The sequence below is a fragment of the Moschus berezovskii genome, chromosome 8, assembly GCF_049115385.1.
Source record: "Moschus berezovskii isolate FMDL1 chromosome 8, NW_MosBer_1.0, whole genome shotgun sequence".
NCBI classification, from domain to species: Eukaryota; Metazoa; Chordata; class Mammalia; order Artiodactyla; family Moschidae; genus Moschus; species Moschus berezovskii.
Window position 1 is genome coordinate 40,628,504 of NC_142467.1, and position 19,347 is coordinate 40,647,850.

The window sequence follows — 19,347 nt, forward strand, 5'->3', positions numbered from 1 at the left end:
GCTGACTTAGAACTCAACATTGAAAAAACTAAGATCGTGGCATTGGGGTCCCATCACTTCATTGCAAATAGATGGAGAAAAAGTGGAAACAGTCAGATTTCATTTTCCTGGGCTCAAGAATCAGTGCAGATCCATGATAGTAAAAGATCCTTGCTCCTTGGAAGAATAGCTATGACAAACCTACACGGTGTTTTAAAAAAGCAGAAACATCGCTTTGCTGACAAAGGTCCATATGGTCAAAGCTATGGTTTTTCCAGTAGTCATGTATGGATGTGAGAGTTGAACTATAAAGAAGGCTGAGCACCAAAGAATTGATGCTTTTGAACTGTGGTGCTGGAGAAGACTCTTGAGAGTCCCTTGGACAGTGAGGAGATCAAACCAGTCAATCCTGAATATTATTGGAAGGACTGATGCTGAAGCTGAAACCCCAATACTTTGGGCACCTGATGCAAAGAGCTGACTCATTGGAAAAGACCCTGATGCTGAGAAAGATTGAAGGCAGGAGGAGAAGGGGACGACAGAGGATGAGATGGTTGGCTGGCATCCCCAACTCGATGGACATGAATTTGAGCAAGCTCTGGGAGTTGGTGATGGACAGGGAAGCCAGGTATGCTGCAGTTCATGGGGTCACGAAGAATCAGACGTGACTAAGCAACTGAACAACAACAGTATGTGCCAGCCACACTATTAAACAGTTACTCATGCTCGCTTTTATAGCCACCCTCTAAGAAAGGTGCTTTTATTCTCATTACCATTTTAGAGCTGAGGAAACTGTACCAAGAATAACTTTCCCCAGGTGACAGTGCCAGAAGAAGGGGTTTTGACATTCAAACCCCATCTGAGTCCAAATCCTACGACTGTGTATACACTTGCACTATACTTCCTTATTTGTTTTTGGCCACACCGCTCAGCTTGTGGCATCTTGGTTCCCCAACCAGGAAGTGAGCCTGCACCCTGGGCAGTGAAAGCACAAAATCCAAACTCCTGGACCGCCAAGGAATTCCCTGCCCTGTTATTTTTTATGTTTTTCTTCATTATTGAGAGAGAGTCAAATAGTGAAAATGAGTATATCATAGTACTTTGCTGTTTAATTGAAAGGAATTCTAACACTTGGTTTTTAAGGTAAATTATTTTTTTTTTAAATCTTTAGTCTTTAGAATCCGTTTTCCACCTGTCTTTGTGAGCTTATCTAGACATTTAGACATTTCTGAATTTTCCATCTCAAGCCCTCAGAACCTGGCAGATGGGTCTACATCTTCATACCCTGACTCTTTAAAAGGAAACACTTTAAAAGGCAAGAAAGAAACTCCTCCTGGGAAGTAAATATAGGCGAATACAAGTTTTGAATTTTAGTTAATAGAGCCATTGTTTCCCAGCCATCCAAAATGATGGCGTACTGTGCACTAAGTGGTATAGGGGAGGAGAAGCTTAAGACAGATTTATTCTCTGTAAGGAGCATGTTACTTGTTAAGATTGAAAACTTTACGAAGTTAAATGACAATATAGATGACATGGGGTGATACCTATTTTGACAAATATATAAAATAACTTATTGAGTCAGATTTTGTGCTGAGACTTTTAATTAGAAAGTAGCTTCTATAAACCTGGAATAAATTGGTATCAAATATGTTTTAATGGCCAGCACATTATTAAGCTGCACTGTTACTTTTAAGTATTATGGAAATTTTATGCAGAGTTTTAAAATAATCCAAAAAATAACTGAATTTAAATGGAAAGAGAGATATACAGTTCTGTGGTTAGGATAACCTAAATGTGGGCTGGGATTGGTCTTGTTTTAAACCAGATTATTCTCCATTGTGAAGCACGATCAAATGAAGCATAGTATAGTGTAAGAGGCTTAACAAATCAAAAAGCTGTGAATGCGTTTGGGCTTATGGAGTAAGAAAATAATGCTGAGATTCTAGGTGAGGCTTAGACATCTTGCCAAATAATTTTCTTCTCTGTTCCTTTTCTATACATAGGATAGATTGCTGCTTCTCAGTATAAGAATGTTTTAATTTGTAATAGAGAAGTTCCTGTGTGGTTCTTTAACATGTATCTCTGTAAGCATTGTTCTTTGTCCTTCTTGATGGTCATGTGTGACTGTGTGTGTGTGTGTGTGTGTGTGTGTGTGTGTATTGCCTTGCCAAAGAACAAGTTAACTTACAAAAAGGATATAAAGTTTATCGCAATACCCTGACTAAAACAAACCAACAAAACACAGCAAACAAACTGAAAAGCAAAAAGAAGGGATTTTTTGCAGCCAAGAAATAGAAACTAAAATCAGTAGAATGTCTCATTGACGAGAGAAGGGAAGAAAAATTTTATAAATTTCCCGACCTCTTTCACTTCCCCAAAGTTAGGTTTGAAACCTTTTGTGTTCTTTAGTATACTCTTTTGAAAAATGACACCACACTCTTTTTTAAAGTAAGACTGAGAGAATGTGCTCCTCTTGAAATGTAATTAAGTCATACTATTGGGTGTAAAAGATTTCTTTAAATATAGATGGACACAAGAAAAGAGAAACTGTATGAACTACAGTAAAATTTTCAGACTTTTCCAATAGGAATGAAGTAAAATTTTTCGTGTTATTTATAGCCACGATCCTCATATTTTTAAATTACTGGGAAATTTGTTGAAACATGTTATGTAATGATTTTTCTGAGAAAAATATCAAACATTGCAGAAATTAGATTTATAAGAATGCCATAAAATTTTTTATTCTTTAGCTGTGAACTATCATGATCAGCTCCTAATGAAAAAACCAAACTTTTTTTTTTTTGCATCATAATGCACACTGGTCTACATGAAATTAGATGTTTTCACATAAAAAGTAACTTAAAAACAGTTGTGTCAATGTAGCAGAGGCAAGGAGCTACATCGTGAAGGGCAGATACTGATTTGCCTGAATGAATTCCTCATCAGTGCAAATGAAATTCTTCACTGAAATTTTGAAACTTGAGATACTGTGCTTTGAACCTTTTTTATTAGTTACTCTGTAAATGCTAATTCCAAATTAATGGTATATAATGTTACATATATTTGCAAAATACTTGTTAAATTATTTTCTAATGTGTTTAATGAAAGTATTGAATGTATTTCTGTAAAACATGAAAGTATTTTCGAGGTTTAGTGTAAGTCCAGTTCTCTTTATTAAAAAGTGGTATTAAAATTATTTTTAAATGGTCTTGGGCTGTCTTCTTGGACATAACTTTTGAAATAACCCAGAAAAAGAATGCATTTACCTAAACATAAGTTCAGGTGTAAAGGACCAGTAGTATGGAAGCCACTGTTGGAGTGAGAGGTGTTGGGAGCTGCAGTGTCGACACAGGCCCCGTAACAGTGTGATCAAAGAAGGCGTTTTGATGAGTAACCACGTTAGCAGTACAGCCTGATCACTTTGAACAGCCAAAACTTTTCTGAAGGAAAAATGGGCAATCATATGAGTTTCCTTTGAATATTCTCAGAATGTTAATTAAATATTTCTTAAGCTTTGAACAAGGTTTAGGCCCTTCAAGTTTTACTACCTTTGAAGGAGCTGATAGAGCAATAAAAATAAAAGACTGTTTAAGATTTGGTGCTATATACAAATATTTGCCAAAGAGAAAATGAGGTTAGGATAATAATGAGAATGGATTTCAATTATTGTAACAGAGTGGTTAGGTGATCTCATCTCAGATTTTGGGTGTTTTCATTGAGAGTCAGATCAAACTTTGTGGTTATTTAAAGGCCTAAGATGTTTTACCTTTAGGTAAACAATGTTTATCTGTCAATATCCCCCCCCCCCCATTTTTTTCCCAGTATTGCTGAATGCTGCAGCACTCCTTACTCACTTTTGGGTTTGGTCTTCACGGTTTCTTTTGTTGCCTTGGGTGTTCTGACACTCTGCAAGTTTTACTTGCAAGGCTACCGAGCTTTCATGAATGATCCTGCCATGAATCGGTAAGTTCTTTGCTCTGAACAGCTCTAGAAATTTAAATCTTATCTAACTTAAAGAAATAATGATGAATTTCTTTGTTGATGAATTTTAGAGGAAATGGAGTTTTGAGGACTTTTTTGGGGGGAAGTGGTTGCTATATTTGGGTTAACATGCTATTAAAAAACTCCTAAATTTCTATGTATAAAAGATTATATTTTTATTATATGTACATAACATGTATATTAGATACTTTCCTTTCTTAGATTTATTTAATAGATTTTTGATAGCTTTTTCCCATTTTGAATTTGTGTCACTCTGCTAAAATCAGATTTCTATATTAGATATTCCCTTAAAGATTTTTTTTTTTATGTTTGAACATAATTTTTATACCAATTGAAGTTTCAAAAGACACATTAATGAGGATGCAGAATAGTTATTCCAATTGTTACTAAATCACTTGAGATCTGGTATTAGGAAACTATCTCTAGAACTTGTCACGATTCCTGTTATCTTAATTAATATAGAGGTTTACTGATTTTATTTATTTAAATTTACATAACCTCTTGAAGTATTTAAATCTTTATGGGGTATTTCAGAAGTGGTAGATGCTGAGTACCTTGTAAACTGAGAGAAAATTTTTATTTTGTTGTATATTGGTTTTTTGATGACAGAAAAGAAAAAACATATGCTCCATAATTTTCCTGCCAGTCCTAGCTAACACCTTTATAATGGAAAGAGGGGGTGGGAGCAAGAAAGAAAAAGAATTCTTGTTTAAGTTGACAAAATTCATACCATTCAAAGATCACTAAAGGGAAAGTGACAGCTTTCTCCTCCTACTTCCCATTTCCTCTCCAACACACACACACACACACACACACACACACACACTTTTCCAGTTCTGTACACACACACACACACACACACACACACACACACTCTTTTCCAGTTCTGTACCTCAGTTTGTCGTGGGTTAGATAGGTTTTCTATATTTTGTTTTTATGTCAATACATTCAGATACATGTCATTCTTTTTGATGAATGTATATTATTACAAAAATAATGTATCTTTTTTTTGCTGTTTAAATAATGCTACTATCAGTATCTTTGTTCATGTCTCTTTTTTTAAAAACCCTTACATAGGAAAATTTTAAACCAAAAAAGTTGAGAAAATAGTGAAGTGAACCCCCATGTATGTACCTAGCACCCATCTCCAGTGATGTGACCAGGGTCATGTGCTGTGTATCCCATCCATTCCACCTGTTTTGTCCCATAACCTGGCTGCATTTGTTTGAAGCAAATTCCAGATACAGTATTATTTTACCTCTGAATCTTTTAGAAAAAAAATGTATAGAGCATTCATTTCTAATAGAAGAATTCCTTGACATCAAATACCCTGTTGGTGTTCATATTTCCTTAATTATCTGCCTGAATTTTAAAAAACATTTTGTTTGCTCAACTCAGGATCCAAATAAGGTCCATATTGCAGAGGTTGGGTATACCTCTCAAGTTTCTTTCAATATTTAGGTCCCTGTTATCTCTATATTTTTTCCCTTTAATTTTATTTGTTGAAGACATAAGATTGCTTGTCCTACTTAATTTTTCAGTCTGGATTTTACTGATTATATCCCCATAACACATAACATGTTCCATTATTCACTTTTTCATATCTGTATATCCTAAAAAATCTTTATTTATATATCATAATTTTTGTACTACATCCATAGGGTAAATTGCCAGTAAGATTATTGAATTGAAGGGTATGTAATTTTAAATTTATTAGCAAATTCTTCTCCAGAAATGTCTTACCTATTTATATCTCAACATTAGTCTGCTCATATTTTTTTACATTCCTTGTCAGTACTTTGATCATCAAACTTTGGAATATTTGCCAATTTGTGGATTTGAAAACTGTACCAGTCCTTTGCTCATTTCTCATTTATTTGCCAGATCCTTCACAATTCAAGTCATTAGGATAAAAAGGTCTTAGGACTTTGTATATATATTCCATAAGGAAATTGAATTTCAAAAAAAGTATTTGTATTTATGTCTCTGGTTCTTATGGACTTCTTAAAGAGACATTTCCTCCCCAAAGATTATACAGACATTCACCTAATGGTTCTGTATTTTATAATCAGGAGATAGTTCATAATACACGTGCTAAGTTGCTTCAGTCACATCCAACTGTGATCCTGTGAACTGTAGCTGGCCAGGGTCTTTGGAGTGGGTTGTCACTTCCTCCTCCAGGTGATCTTCCTGACCCAGGGATGGAACCTGTGTCTCTTACCTCTTCTGCATTGGCAGGTACCATTAGCACCGCCTGGGAAGCCCAGTTCATAATATAAGTGTGTATAATTCAGTGGTTGGCTAGCTCAGAATGGTAGGGGTATCTGGCTCATTAGCAAAGCCTGGTTAGAGCACTTTTACTTATCTTAGACATTGCTTTAGTTCTCCTCACTATATGCTGAAATTATAGCTATTACGTTTTGCATATGCAGTGATACATTATGATTGTATATTTACTACATTGACATTTATATTCTGATCAGGTGTTTTGTCTAAGAACAGAGCAGAAATATGTAACAATAGTCTAAGCCTTTGGATTGTTTTCTCTCAAATGTGGTTCTGATTACTGTTTGTTTTTCTGAAAATGTACCCTTTTCCAGGGGCATGACAGAAGGAGTTACGCTGTTAATCCTGGCGGTGCAGACTGGTCTGATAGAACTGCAGGTTGTTCACCGGGCATTCCTGCTCAGTATTATTCTCTTCATTGTTGTAGCTTCTATTCTTCAGTCTATGTTAGAGATTGCCGATCCTATTGTTTTGGCGCTGGGAGCATCTAGAGACAAGTAAGAAGCTTCCTAAAAGACATTTTTGTTGTATTCTTTACATGCGTTCATTGCCTGAAGATTTAGATATTGTTTAGATGCAGAAGATAATATGGATAATTGGTATTAGCTTATTAACAAATTTTACATTTTTAGTTTTTATGTGTTTCACTTTTCTGTTTTTCCTTCAACATTGCTATAGTTAAAAAATCACATTAAAGGCCAAGTAATTTACAAATCAGCTTTTCTTCAGAGAAATGTAATACTTTTTTATATTTATCCAGTTTTGAAATAAAGAATATAGAGCATAAAATTTAGTCCAGTAAATGTAACAAATAATATACAGTTTTATTCTCTGTAGTACTAAAGGAGAGGAAACACTGAGGAACTGCAAACAAAGAAGAGAAAAATAAAGGTTGTCAAACATTAGTGAAAATTTTACAGTCTTACCTGATGGCTCGTTTGCAATTAACTGAGGTTATAATGGGGATTCTTGACACCTTATGGGACCAACTGGATTCAAATTCATTCATCTCATATTATAAAAATTTTCTTAATGAATAAAAGCCAATTATGATTTGGTCTTTAAGATACCATTTTGGCTTATGGTAATTTATGTAAGGATATGCTATAAGGAATTGCTTAAATTCAGTGCCATTATTTTTTTCCAGCATCCTTCTGTACATTCTGATTATTGATTATTGAAATACCTGATTTAATTACTTCTTTGGTGGTACGTTTATGAGTAAGGGAGCAGGCAGCCTTGGGGGAGATAGAATTTTGACAGAAGAGTTTAAAAACACTCCAAATCAGTTTTACCTTTCTATCCCCATATCCCATATTGTCAAACTTTCTCAAGTGGTAAAATGGCTGAAAGAGTCAATTTAATTTAAATAAACTCTTGGATATGTTTCAGATAATTTTAATCATTATAGTTATTTGAGATTTGGTTTTGAGGTTTAGAATTTCTCAATAGAAGCTTTAAGATGTTGAATTCAATGGTGAACTCAGTTAAATAGTCATTTAAATTGTTTTGACCAAAGTTCAGTTACTTTTTTGTCATCTCTGGCAGTATCCTTTAGTATTGTTAACTGTACTAGTTAGAAGACTAATACAATACTATAGAAAGTTTGGGAAAGAGGGGGAAAAGATCATATTTTCAGTGCCATAGGATCAGTAAATCCAGTTCTGGGTCTTTCCAGGATGCTGAACTAGCGTCGTTACTGGCTTCTTCCTCTGAGATCAAATGCAGAGGAAATTTAGAGGGAAAGGAGCAAGACTGAGAAGCCCTATGTGTGGGTGTGGATTGGTGATTTTGGATGGGTGTCACTGTTACTCTTGTATATAGCAGCATTATTAACCTGAGGCAAGTAAGGCTTCTGGCTGTGAGAGGATGAGATGGGAATGAACAGTTGGGTTCTGTTCTTTCCCACGAGTTAAATGGCAGTACTTTTTTTAAAATAAAAAACAAATGAAATGGAAAAGTTGTAAGAAAAATATAACTTACCAGAGCTGACTCAAGTATTGAAAAGCTCGGCTAGTTCTATAACTTACAGAAATGGAAACAAAAGGTAAACATCCTGACCCAAGTGGCTTTACAGGTGAGGCAAGTGCTACCAGACATCCAAGGAGCAGATATCCATACTTTAAACAGAGACTTCCAAATCACAGAAAGAACCTTCCCCCAGCTCTTCCCCTTCTTTGAAGCCAGTATAAATCCACATTGAAATCAAAACAGACAACTCAAGAAAGATAAAGTTTATTTCACTCACAACAAAAGATACTATGAAGTTTTTATAGTAATTGACTCAGGTACAGACAACTTGACCAATAGAATGGGGCCCCCAAGCAAGTCCATATATGTATGGACCTTTGGTACATGACAGAAGGGGCATGTCAGGTGATGGGGGCAGGTGGTCGTGTAATGTAGCTGGAAAAAGATGATTTCTATTTGGAAAAGGATGGAATTGGATTCCTATCTCATAACCGTAAACAAAAGAATGAGCTCCAAAATTGTAGAGGCTTAAATGTCAAAATAAATTAAATCTGCATAGAGTAGTATATTTTAGACCTTCAAGGAGGAAAAAAATTTGTTAAACTGATGGAGCTGGTTGTGAAAAGACCGACTAAGAATGACTATGATTATGAAAAAAAAGTGATAAATCTAATTATTAAAATTAATAACATTTTCTAAACCTAAAGGTAACTTAAATTAGACATGATAGTTACAAACCGGGAGAAGATATTTATAGTATTCACACTTGCCCAATAATCAGTATCTAGAGTATATAAACAGCTCAGATCAATGAGTGAAGTGGCTAAAATACACCATTAGGCTTTTCGTGAAAGAGCAAACAATGAATATGAAGAGAGCTTCAGTGTCTTTAGTGGTCAAAGAAATGTGAATCAAGACCTCTCTGAGTTACTATTTTTAACCCATGGAAGTGGCAATGAATAAATAACAGAAAGGAAAAAAGAAAGGGGGAGGGACTTCCCGGTGGTCCAGTGTTTAAGTCCCTGCGCTACCAGTGCACAAAGTCTGGGTTCAATCCCTGGTCAGGGAACTAGATCCCATATGCTGCAGCTGAGACACAGAGCAGCCAAATAAATAAATAAACTTTGTTAAAAAGTTGAAAAGAAACGGGGAGAGAGAGAGAAGAATGTCAGCTGACACCTAAGGTAGAAGAATATATAGGTCCCAGGATGTTAGGTTTCTGGTGGGAATGTAAATTAGTGTAATCACTTTGGAAAACTAGCATTTTCTCCTATGTACATACTCAAGACATTTTGCACACGTTCAGGAAGGACATGCAGAAGAATGTTCATAGCACAGTTTCACAATAGCAAAAACCTGGGAGCAAATCATACACTAATCAGACAGGAAAGGGGGTGAATCAAAATGTTAATAGCCACAGTGGAATGTTGAAAGCATTAGTGACACATTAAACATTATGAATGATTCATAGCAGCATATAAGTAAATCAAGAAAGATGACAATATAGAATGTCATTTCTATGTTAAAAACAATTTTAAAATACACTCTTTAGGAATACATGTGGATGAAGCAGCACTATAGAAAAGGAAGCAGTCAAGTGAGTGAAGAGCACAGGATTCATGAAGTGGTTTCATTGGGTGAAAGGAGGCAGGTCCTGGAATAGGCCAGCTGCCTCGTGCTTAGAGTTGATTATGGTCCAGGCCCTCTCTTTTTTACGGAGAGATGGGTTCATGAATGCTTGTTACACTTTCAGTTCAGTTCGGTCTCTCAGTTGTGTCTGACCTTTTGCGACCCCATGGACTGCAGCATACCAGGCTTACCTGTCCATCACCAACCTCCAGAGCTTGCTAAAACCCATGTCCGTTGAGTCGGTGATGCCATCTAACCATCTCGTCCTCTGTTGTCCCCTTCTCCTCCTGCCCTCAATCTTTCCCAGCATCAGGGTCTTTTCCAGTGAGTCAGTTCTTCACATCAGGCGGCCAAAGTATTCAGTCCTTCAGGTGTAAATACTTAGGGTGTAAATGCCTTTTAAAATTTAGGTATTTAAAATCACTGATTGAATTATTATTAATAACTAATGAAAAGAGGGACTTGCACAGACCAATAAAGATAGTGCATTCTGAATCGAAGATTATGATTAATTCAGTTAACTGCACTGGGAATTGAAAAGGGAAAATGAGGAATGTCCTAATTCTCCAAGTTAGAAGGACTGTTAAAAGGTAATACTGAAACACTGCTTGTCTCTGTTACAAAGGAGGTAAATATTAGGGGGACTCCTCAACGTGTCTGGCTTTGGTTGGACTAAAGGTAATTTCCAGTGTTTAACTTAAAAAGGTGCCTCTGATAGTTTTAGCTATACATATAATTGTTACTTTTATCTGTAAATTTGATTACAGTTGTTAGCATGGAATTTTACAACTATAGTCTATTGTATTCAAATTATATAGCAAATTTTTAAGTGATCAACATTTAAATGAAATGGATTGAGGTGAATTAAAAAAATTATTTTTCACTGTGTAGTACTTAACCTGTTAATGGAACGAATTTCCAGTATCACTTTATGCTATACTTTTTATTTTTAATTTTAAATTAGATTTTTAATTTTAATTGAAATAAGGATATATATGTACATAATGTTTGTGTGTATATAAAACAGAAATGAGACATAGGTTAAAACTGTTGGCATAGTTTTGTATTTACTTTTCTATGTACATGTATAATATGTAAATATATACCTACATTATGTAAGTGGATCATAGCTAGCTTGATTTTGAAAAATACGCTTAAAGTTTTCAGGCCAATTGCCCTATTATAGCTATTGTTACAATAATTCCTTTCTGTCTGCTTTTTTTTTTTTTAAATAAAAGTTTGGAATCACAAAACAGAGCTACAGTGGCAGTTTAAGTTTGTCCCTTAACGTCTCATAAGAAAAATGTTTGACAGGAAAAGCTGTAAAACACTTTCCAAAGTACCTAACTTTAATTTTAACCACACTGATAATTTACTTTCTTCTAATTAGAATTGGTGATTGTGGACAGTCCCACACACTACAACATTTACCTTTGTGTGGTTTCTTTTCCTCTCCCGCCCCATGTTATAATAAAGGTAGGAGGATGATTTATGCTACTTCTCTGTCTCCCTTGCAATACTTCAAATGGATTTGAGAACATCACAGATGCTGATATTTAATTAAAACAGCATAATTTTGTTGTAGCCATGAACTTTAAACGATTTTGGTTTAAATTCATGTTTTCTTATAATGTTTTTAAATAATCTGGGTTTGTTTTATAGGAAATCATTAAATGATTTAAGTCTCAGTGTTCAGTTTACATAGATTATAATTGAGTTTTGTTTTTAAGAGAGGGGACAGCTGTTTGGGGCTCACGCTGATTTCTAGATTTGTGATTCTTAGGTTACAAAATTACTCCAACTTTGGCTTTTATTTGCCCAGTAAGTGGAATTACCCAGCATCTTCTTAAATCCCTTGTTGGAATAATAAGTCATTCCATCATCAAATGGCTTATAAATTGAATATATCGGGTTGGCCAGAAAGTTTGTGTTCGGATTTTTCCATAATGGCATAAAAAAAAACTGGGCTGAACTTTTTGGCCAACCCAATATAAAGTAAGCAATAAATTTGTAGGAGGTGAAAATCATACCTTTCTTTTTTTTTTTTGCATAAATAGAGTTTTTCAAAGTTCTGCTTAAGGCAGTTGTTGTGGGAGGGTTGTGTCATTTTTCTTTTAGAAATTGATTTACAATCTGTATTAAATTTGGAATATATTTAAGGAATTATCTGTTAGAATATTACAGTCTGTGAGATGTAAACAAAAGAAAAGATTATGTTCCTTTTTCTGTGGTAACCAGGGGGCTCCTGCTGTGTATTCCACTATTGATAGTAAGGAGGGTTCAAATGGAACCAAAAGCTGAAATCTAAGGAATCTCTTAATAGGTTGTGTGTGTTAAAAGCATAACATTATATGTATAACTATTCTTGTGTGTAATACTTACGGTTAGCTTTTGTCCTGCTTACATCATAGGGCTTTGCACTCGAGTGGATAGATGGGTAGGTAAGAAAAGGTAGTAACAGATGGACAGTAATTTGAAAAATTTCAAGCAGAAATAATTTTCAGGTTTTATTTGGCACTTAACTTCAAACATGCCTTTGTGCTCAGGAGCTGGAGTTATCATATTTTTCAAGCAGTTTAAATTTGGACAGTAAGACTTTTTTAAAAAAATATGCGTACATATATAAAAATATGTGTACTTAAATAATATAAAGTAAAAATATAAATAAAAGTATTTAAATGTATATGATATATATAAAATATGTATTATGTATAAATATATATTGAAAGAAACAGTGCTTCAGTTCATTGTATGATTGTTTGGTACAGGTGTTAAGAATTCTGAGAAGGTAAGTAATTCCTGGGGGAAAAATTACGTTACCTGTATAAATACATTTGTTTAGCTTGAACTGGTTGAAAGGGTTTAAAAACAAGATGGGATGGAGACTTTTCTGGTGGGATGTTTAAGACTGCTTGTGTTTTTCTGGGAAGACAATTAGCCGTTGTTTATAGTGAAGGACAGATGTTTGAGCCAACAAATTGGGAGTGGAGGCCCTCAGATGCAAGGCTAGGAAGTTTAGAGAAGGTATTGACAGTATTATGCTAGTTGAGCTTTAGGACGATTAATGTATTCAGGAATACCGGCTGGAAGGGAGGACGATCAGCTAGTAGGTCTTAGATTTCCATGGTTCCTAGTTTATCCTCATCCTCAGCACACATAAGGGGTAATATGCCTGCTCTTCGAGGGCCATTCCTTTCAGTAACACTGCACTTAGGGCCACACAGATGGCTGCAGAGATTTTCATCAAGGGTGTTGCGGGTGAGGAGAGGATGTCATGACTTAACAAAGCAAATTATGGTCAAACTTGTTAAGGTTTAATGCTGTGAAAGCCTGAAATTGCTTTGAAATTGCTCGGAGTGGGAATGAGACTGAAAGCAAACTATTGAGGAAAAAAAAATGAGTTGGTAGTACTTGGCAAATGTCTGAGTGCCCCAGGTTAAGGGAAAAGAAATCAGTCATGTCCTTTGAAGTACGATGCCTTGGACATGACTTGCCCTGAAATCTAGCCCTGTGACTGGCATGGAGAAGGGTATGTGGTAAAATGTTGTGAAATTGAAGCATGGCACAAGACCTGTGGGTCTGCTAGGTGACAGACACGTTAAAAGAATACTTTTCTTTCTTTAGGAGTTTATGGAAACACTTCCGTGCTGTGAGCCTTTGTTTATTTTTACTGGTATTCCCTGCTTATATGGCTTATATGATTTGCCAGTTTTTCCACATGGATTTTTGGCTTCTTATCATTATTTCTAGCAGCATTCTCACCTCTCTTCAGGTAAGTCCAAGATTAATGAATTTTGTATAATAAATAACTTTCTTATTTTTCCTTCCAGAAAAGGAATTACAGACTTTTTCAAGATTAACAATTATAAGTGGCCTTTTTAGGTGATTCCTTTCCATGCTCTTTACTAGAGGTTATTGAAGTACTAGGCCAATCTATGTCACTGTATTTTTTTAACCAAGATAATTAAACTTTGCAGTATCTCTTTTTCAGAATGGTATGGCATAGAACTGTCATGAAAACCTTAAATAGATAAATAACTATAAAATATTAAGACTTTAGTGCTTGTTTGGAACATATTTTAAAGTAAATGCCTATTTGAAAATATCCATAATTTCATAATGTATATAAATGTATGATATCTGTGTATGTATTAAACAGATATGATGATATACACAGACATGATACACAGACATGTACTTTACACACATACACAGAAACTATTACCATGGAATGGATAAGCTTATTGGAACTTGCAACTGGAGCTTGGTTGCCTACTCAGTAACAAATAAGAATGCAGCACTGGTGATACAGATTTATTCATTGTTCCTTGTAGAAGTAAAGGTTCTTCAAAAGTTGAGAATCAGGTGTGAATACAGAATTAGGAAAATTCAGATAGAATTTTGAGGGCTTGGGGAGCAGGGAAAGGATAAGTCAGAGAAGACTGATTACTAATCAGAATCATCTTTAGGAAAGTTAACTCAGGGTCCTTTTCAGTATCAAAGATCTGCACTGCTGAGATCACCCACATTTTAATTACACCACTGTCTCCTCTGCACATTAAATCTAACATCCTAAAGGTATTAGTAATATGTTATTGCTTAAAGTCTGTGAAAAACTTTTTGTAGTGAAGATATGCATACCTTTTTTTTTTTTCCAGGTTCTGGGAACACTTTTTATTTATGTCTTATTTATGGTCGAGGAATTCAGAAAAGAGCCGGTAGAAAACATGGACGATGTCATCTACTATGTGAATGGCACTTACCGCCTGCTGGAGTTTCTCGTGGCCCTATGCGTGGTGGCCTATGGCGTCTCAGAGACCATCTTTGGAGAATGGACAGTGATGGGCTCAATGATCATCTTCATCCATTCCTACTATAATGTGTGGCTTCGGGCCCAGCTGGGGTGGAAGAGTTTCCTGCTCCGCAGGGATGCTGTGAATAAGATTAAATCATTACCCATTGCTACAAAGGAGCAGCTGGAGAAGCACAATGATATTTGTGCCATCTGTTATCAGGTAACTCTTGCAGTAAGAAGCCATTTGGGTGGGCCTGCGGGACTTTAACCACATCATCCAAATTCAAGTTAAATTCCCTGGGTGAAAAATAGTGGGCCTCAGAAATTATTAAAGACCTGATAAAATATTTCCAGTTTATTTCTAAAGTAAGTTTTAAATTTAGTCCCTAAAGTTCTAATTTACTGTTATTTTCAACATTATTGCTCACCCATAAATCAAGGAAAAACAGGTCAGGTGTATTTTATATTTACTCCTGAATATATATAAATATATATAGTATATACACACTCACACATATATATGTACTATCAAATATATACTATCAATCAGGAGTCAGCAACTTCTGAAAAGTGGTGTGCCAAGATTCTGACTCTTTCCCTTGTGGTATTTCCAGGGTAGAGAATAAATATTCATTAGTACAGTTAGTGTAGGTGGAAAGAGTAGTGCCTCTCTATAGTTGAGGGGTGTCTGAGGTGAGCGCAGGCTTTGTGTGGAAGTGGGGGCGGGAGATACAGTAGAGGCATCCAGTTGGTGGACATTACAGGTGGCCTCCCTGAATCTTTGGCACAAGAGCCCTCCATAGAGGATGACTGCCTTCTATCAAGAACTGAAAGATAGTATTTAAATCATCTTGGAGATACAACAATAACATACAACAGGCCTAGACTTGAGTCAGCAGTCACCTGTGCAGGAGGGTGACAGCAGCTTCACAACTTAAACTGTACTGTAGGAAATGTGGACAGAAATCCTGGGTGACAACACAAGCTGTTCCTTTACAGTCACTCTTAAAAAAGAGAGTAGGCTGACGGAAGAAAACTATAGATAGTATCAGGGGCTTCCTTCATGGCTCAGATGGTAAATAATCCACCTGCAATGCAAGGGACCTAGGCTCGATCCCTCAGTTGGGAAGATCCCCTGGAGAAGGGAATGGCAACCCACTCCAGTATTCTTGCCTGGAGAATCCCATGGACAGAGGAGCCTGCTGGGCTACAGTAAATGGTGTCGCAAAGAGTTGGACATGATTGAGTGACTTACGATGTCAGTGAGTGTACAGGGGAGGGACTTGCTCCAAGCTGCTTTATAGTGTAGATGTTATGTGCTTGTGTGTTAAGACTGTCGGGAAGAGGAATTTTTCCCAATAGTAAAATTCAGCTGTCACTTTTTGATTGTTACTAGAGCATATTGGGGTACTAGCAGAAGAATATCTTCCTGGTTGGTTTTACATCTGAGGGGATTGAGGAGCAGTGTAGATTCCCCCCAGATTAAGTGGCCATTGTCTTTGTTCTGGCTCCTTTGTGCTCAGTAGCCTTGTAGGACGCAGGACAAAGCACGGCAGAGACAGATTTGGGGCACACTGGCTTCAGCCACCGGTGTCTAAGTACACCGTCTCTGGGACTCGAGAGTCCTCTTTTTGTGTTTCCTGTTGTCACATCACTTTTTTTGAGGTGCCTGGACTACCTGCTGATGCCACACAGAAAACGAAACTCGAATTGCTTACCCTCCCAGCTGGCTGCTCTTCCTTGGATGGCTTTCTGCTTCAAAGTCCACTCCCAGGTGTTACTGGTTCTTGGCAAGGAATTTCTGCGATAGCCACAACTCCATGTTTTGGGACTTTAGACAAAATTAATGGTTGATTCACCAAATGTGTGTTGTTACAAGTTAAACTTCATATCCTCAGCTTTCCCTCCCCAAATATATCTTACACAGGGACTATTAGTGCAAAGTATACCACTGCTTATTCCAGTGGTTATTGAGCTTAAATGTGCATTAAAGTCCCACGGGTGGCCTGCTGTACCTGTGGATTTGTGAACGCCATCTTCAGATAGCCAGATCAGAAGGTCTGGGATGGCCCCAGAATGTGCATGGTTAGCAAGCACTCTGATGGTTCTGATGCATGCCCAGAAACACTGGCTTGTATTGTGAAAACTGGGATGTACATTGTCTCTGATGAAGCCACTTCCTTGCCAATACCCTGGTGTTATGTGACTGATTTTGTCTCCTTGCCAATAATCCCATCATGGAATAATCTGTTGAGCTGTGTAGAAGCGAAAAATGGAGAAAGTCCCATCTTCATCATATTTCCTGAGGTTCTAATTATACTTGTGGAAACCCAGTTAATTGTACTGCTACAGTTCTATACCTTTGTGTTCACACTAAGAACTCAGTTACATAGGTCATTTCTTCCTCATGTTTGGCTTTTACTTTCTTTTAGAAATTGCTTAGCCAGTGGTTCTTGTATTGTTTGTATAAAGGGGCCTCTGATGGCAAGAGGATTATTACAAACATACACAGTGAGTTTTATTGTAAGATCTGTGTTACAGATTTTGTGTGGAGAATTTGTAGGAAAGAGAAGTTGGAACTAGAACGCATGCGTAGCAGCAAAGATTTTAGATAATAGACATTCATGAGGTATCTCTTTCCCCCATTTTTAGGACATGAAATCTGCCGTGATCACACCTTGCAGTCACTTCTTCCACGCAGGCTGTCTCAAAAAGTGGCTGTATGTCCAGGAGACCTGCCCTCTGTGCCACTGCCACCTCAAGAACTCCTCGCAGCTGCCTGGGTTAGGTGCTGACCCGGTTCCACAGCCTCCCGCTGGAGCCGAGCATCACGTGCTCCAGGGAGGTACTGAAGCCCCAGGCCAGGAGCAGGCTCAGGGGCCTGGGGCACAAGAAGGTTCTAGGGATAAGGACGAGGGCATTGCCAGAAGATCAGATAGCCAGGAAGGGACTTGTGATCCCAAGGAAAATCCTCCTGGTGCAGAAGATGAAGCTCTTCCTGTTCAGGTCCGCCTAGAAGAGAAGCAGCAGGAGTAGCACTTCACTCTCCAGAGATGAAGTTAACTCATGGTGGAATCTGTGCTCAGATTTGAGGAGCAAATGTATGAGGTGATTAGGCAGGAAACTTGACATTCCAAGGATCTAATCCAGGAAATCCTTTCAGTGGAGACCACCTGCTTTCATCCCCTTGACACTGGGGGAGAAAGTTTGCAGTGTATGCTAATCAAAATGTATATATCCTATGCTGGTGTTCGGTAGAGGTTTGCCAAGAAAATTCAACCTCAGGAACTTCAGAAACAGCCCCTGATTTGTAAGGGATAAATAAAATCAGATTTGCGCATCTGAAAGGGGCTAAAGGAAGGAGGATGACAAGCGTGAGGACAGCACAGGAGGCAGCAGGCAGAGGTGGAGCTGATCCTTCACTTTCTACGGAACAGGACCGTTCTTGTTACAGAGTATGAGTGGTGACCAGCCCTTTTTCTCCGCCCCCTTTCCCCTCAGTTAATTGGAACTCAGTCAGGTGATTATCTGTACAGCACTGAAATGAAATCAAAGATGTAAAAGCATTGATTGTATTCAAAGATTGAAGTACACTCATACTTCGTATGTGCTTTGGGGGAGGGGGTGGGAGGGCACGTGGGCCTTGCGGGTGCATTCGTGTAATCTGAGACTCTTGAACTTTATGATGGAGTCTTCGATATTTTGATGTACATGAAACTTTTGTTAATACACTGTATACTGTGTTGGCTGTGTGAAGTAAACTAAAACTCTAATGAACACTTTGGAGTCCACGTTAGTGTAGGAGACCAAAGTGGGAAGGGCTTTAGGGCACTGAGAAAGGCCCTGAGTGTACTTTCCAATCCTGTGTAATGTTTAATTCTTGGCAACTGAATCAAAGCAGTGTTAAATTATGGCAATATTTGCACTTGGGGAATGAGTACATAACGTATGATCACACTCTGCAAATGCCACTTTTAAAACTGTTAATAGACTTTGCACCTTTTCTTTGACAAGGATGTGTCATATTTAAATTTTTACATTCATCATGGCTACAGGTAGAACTAGGGAGGGGGGAATGTAATTTTTTATGGGAATTTTGATATGAAAAGAAATTAGTCATTTATTTATACAATAGGCTTGGCTCAAAAAGTGTTTTTCAACTTGGTATTCCTAATGTGGGATGTGACTTTATTTTATTTTTAGTAGCAGATTTGGATGTAGACTGACATAGCTGAATGTCTTAATAAATTTAAATTTGAAGATAACAGTGTTTTATTCCTGTGGTGATTTTTATTATAAAGTGTCTTGCCGAAATTCTTTTCTTAGGAAGTTTTGGTTATCCATCTGGGCTTCTAATATCTTGATCCCTGTCAGAAAATGCCCAGCTGATGGCAAAACTTTCTGACTGAAAAGGATCAGTTCTTTGCAATCTTCTACACTGCTGGCTGGATGAGTTACAAGCATTAATCAAGACAGGCAGGAGAAACATCAACAACCTCAGATATGCGGATGATACCCTCTCATGGCAGAAAGTGAAGAGGAACTAAAGAGCCTCTTGATGAGAGTGAAGGAGCAGAGTGAAAGAGCTGGCTTAAGGCTAAATATTAAAAAAGCTAAGATCCTGGCATCCGCCTCCATCTTGCATGGCAAATAGAAGGGGAAAAGGTGGAAGTAGTGATAATTTC

At 37.0% G+C, this 19,347-nt stretch overlaps 1 protein-coding gene across 3 annotated transcripts in view; it reads left to right on the forward strand.

Moving 5' to 3' along the window:
• RNF145 (ring finger protein 145) overlaps window positions 1–18,927 on the forward strand; it is a 65,825-nt gene extending 46,898 nt beyond the window's left edge. For all 3 annotated transcript variants that reach the window (XM_055430773.2, XM_055430772.2, XM_055430774.2), the window contains 5 exons: window positions 3,802–3,942; window positions 6,582–6,764; window positions 13,492–13,639; window positions 14,526–14,882; window positions 17,315–18,927. In XM_055430773.2, the coding sequence (XP_055286748.2) occupies window positions 3,802–3,942; window positions 6,582–6,764; window positions 13,492–13,639; window positions 14,526–14,882; window positions 17,315–17,698 (1,213 nt within the window). In that variant the 3' untranslated portion in view covers window positions 17,699–18,927. The remainder of the gene's footprint in view (window positions 1–3,801; window positions 3,943–6,581; window positions 6,765–13,491; window positions 13,640–14,525; window positions 14,883–17,314) is intronic.
• Window positions 18,928–19,347: the final 420 nt, after the last annotated feature.